This window comes from Scylla paramamosain, chromosome 46 (assembly GCF_035594125.1).
Source record: "Scylla paramamosain isolate STU-SP2022 chromosome 46, ASM3559412v1, whole genome shotgun sequence".
In the NCBI taxonomy this organism is placed as follows: domain Eukaryota; kingdom Metazoa; phylum Arthropoda; class Malacostraca; order Decapoda; family Portunidae; genus Scylla; species Scylla paramamosain.
The window spans coordinates 5,793,358-5,795,857 of NC_087196.1; the positions used below are offsets into that span (position 1 = coordinate 5,793,358).

The 2,500-nt window shown below is 40.6% G+C and overlaps 1 protein-coding gene across 2 annotated transcripts in view; it reads right to left on the minus strand.

The window, feature by feature from the left end:
• The window catches only part of LOC135094800 (protein enabled homolog), a 19,771-nt gene that overhangs the window by 7,419 nt on the left and 9,852 nt on the right, over nt 1–2,500 (minus strand). For both annotated transcript variants that reach the window (XM_063995200.1, XM_063995201.1), the window contains exon 2: nt 2,175–2,500. This exon is cut by the window's right edge and continues 978 nt beyond it. In XM_063995200.1, the coding sequence (XP_063851270.1) occupies nt 2,175–2,500 (326 nt within the window). The remainder of the gene's footprint in view (nt 1–2,174) is intronic.

Below are 2,500 nucleotides of genomic sequence, written 5' to 3' on the forward strand. Positions count from 1 at the left end.
TAATAAATATAGTGAAGTATGGTGAAGCTGTACTGTGAGGGATGGAAGTAGTGTTGCCTGAAAGAAAACGTGAAATGTATAGTGATTTATTGTGACGATAAAACTATAGAGGAAAAAAAATAATGTAATAGAAAAATATATATATAGTCTAGTTATTTATAGTGAAAGGTTAAATATGGTGACATTGTATAGTGAGAGGAAGATTTATAATGTTCTCTATGAAATAAAAAATAAATGAATACGATATAAGCAGGAAAAAATGAGATAGTGACATACTCGTAGCTTACAGTGAAAGGTTTTGTATAATGACATAATATGTGATAGATAAATTAAAGGTGTCATCTGTATAATAAATAAATAAATAAATAAATAAATAAATAAATACTCAAGGAAAAAAAGAGATAGTGACATAGTTTATAGTGAAAGGTTTCGTAAAATGACATTGTAGTGACAAGAAAAAAATAGTGTCACTGGTAAAATAAATAAATAAATAAATAAACAAATAAATAAAATACAGAATTATCACTTATAACATCATTTACATAATTATTTACTCTCCTTCTCTCTATATACCAGACTCAGGCCAGGATAATGACACACTGCAACATATAGTGAGAACGGCGACTCTTGCGAAGTCACCATACGAAATACAGTGAGTGTTATGAGTTACAATGAACCACTGTACGCTGGTGATGATGAAGCAATGCAGATATGGTGAAAAAAATAGTGAATGATGGTGAAAGTGAGTATGGTGAGCTGTATGGTGATCTTACTATACATAAATACAGAGATGCTTTAAATATGCAGTGAGGTAATTAATTTAAGCTTGTATGGTGAAAAAAAATGGTGAAATATTGTGATGATAATGAGTATGGTGACTTGGATGGTGATCTCACTATACAGAAATACAGCGAGAATATAGTGCTGCTACAAATACACAATAGGTTAATATACGTAAGCTTGTATAGTGAAAAAAAAATGGTGAAAGCAATAATAATGAATATGGTACTTGTATGGTGACCTCACTATACGTAAACACACAGAATATGGTGCTGCTACAAATATACAGTGAAATACATAACGTAAACCTGTATAGTGAAGATAAGAATAGTGAGAGAAGTACAGTGACGTATGATGATGGGTATGGTGACGTCACAGTGCGGGAAACAGTGACGCAACGAAAGACATACAATGAACAGTCACTATACTTAACGCGGCGCAGTATAGTGAGTGTAGTGAAATATAGTGAAGATAGTGAAAAAAAAATGATGTAATGGTGATGTTTGCCTTCAAGATTACGTGATGGTGTGTGTGTGTGTGTGTGTGTGTGTGTGTGTGTGTGTGTGTGTGTGTGTGTGTGTGTGTGTGTGTGTGTGTGTGTGTGTGTGTGTGTGTGTGTGTGTATTGGCACTTCGAACATTGGCACACAAACATGATCTCTCTCTCTCTCTCTCTCTCTCTCTCTCTCTCTCTCTCTCTCTCTCTCTCTCTCTCTCTCTCTCTCTCTCTCTCTCTCTCTCCCCTTCACTTTTTTCAGTTCTTTCCTTCCCTCTTTCCCTCCACGATATATTTATTTTCCCTCCCTTTTCTCCCTCCTGCCTCCCTTTCCTGTTCCTCTTCTTCCTTCCCTCTATCCCTCTTTTTTCCCTCCAAATATTGTATATTTCCTCCTCCACTTCCTCCTCCTTCTCCTCCTCCTTTCTCTCCTTCTCTCCCTTCTTTTTTCCTCCAAACACTGTATATTTCCTCTTCCTTCTCCTCTTTCTCCTTTTCCTTCTCCTCCTCCTCCTCTTCTCTCTCCCCCTTTTTTTTTTCTCCAAACACTATATTTTTCTCCTCCTCCTCCTCCTCCTCCTCCTCCTCCTCCTCCTCCTCCTCCTCCTCCTCCTTCTCCTCTTCCTCTTCCGTGTTAGTATTAAGGCAAAGCGTTCCAATAAATATGAGAAGATTACGAAAACAAGTCAGTAAACAAGATAATAAACAAACACATAAATAAATAATGTCATTTTCGTTTTCTGTTCCCGTGTTCCGTTTTCTTTACGGTAAGTCAAGGGGTGCCAGCTTGTCCTCTCTCTCTCTCTCTCTCTCTCTCTCTCTCTCTCTCTCTCTCTCTCTCTCTCTCTCTCTCTCTCTCTCTCTCTCTCTCTCACACACACACACACACACACACACACCTTGTCCATAAACTCCTGCAGCTGCTGTCGCTGTTTCTGTTGGTGCTGTTGCTGCAGGTGCTCCTCGCGCTGCTGCTGCGCCTGCTGCTGTATCTCCCTCTCCTGCTCCTCCCTCACGATCCTCCTGAGCCTCTTCATGCCCTGCCTGTAGGCCTTCAGGTCCTCGAAGGTGGTGTCTGGCCTGCTCACGGCTCTCTTCAGCATCTTCTTGAGGCGCTGCGCCTCGGCGTAGTCCTTGGGCGTGATGTCCAGCAGCGCCTTGATCCTGTGGGACGGGGCCCCCGTGGCCTCCACGTCACTGGGGGGGTCCTCGTGCCTCTCGCGAG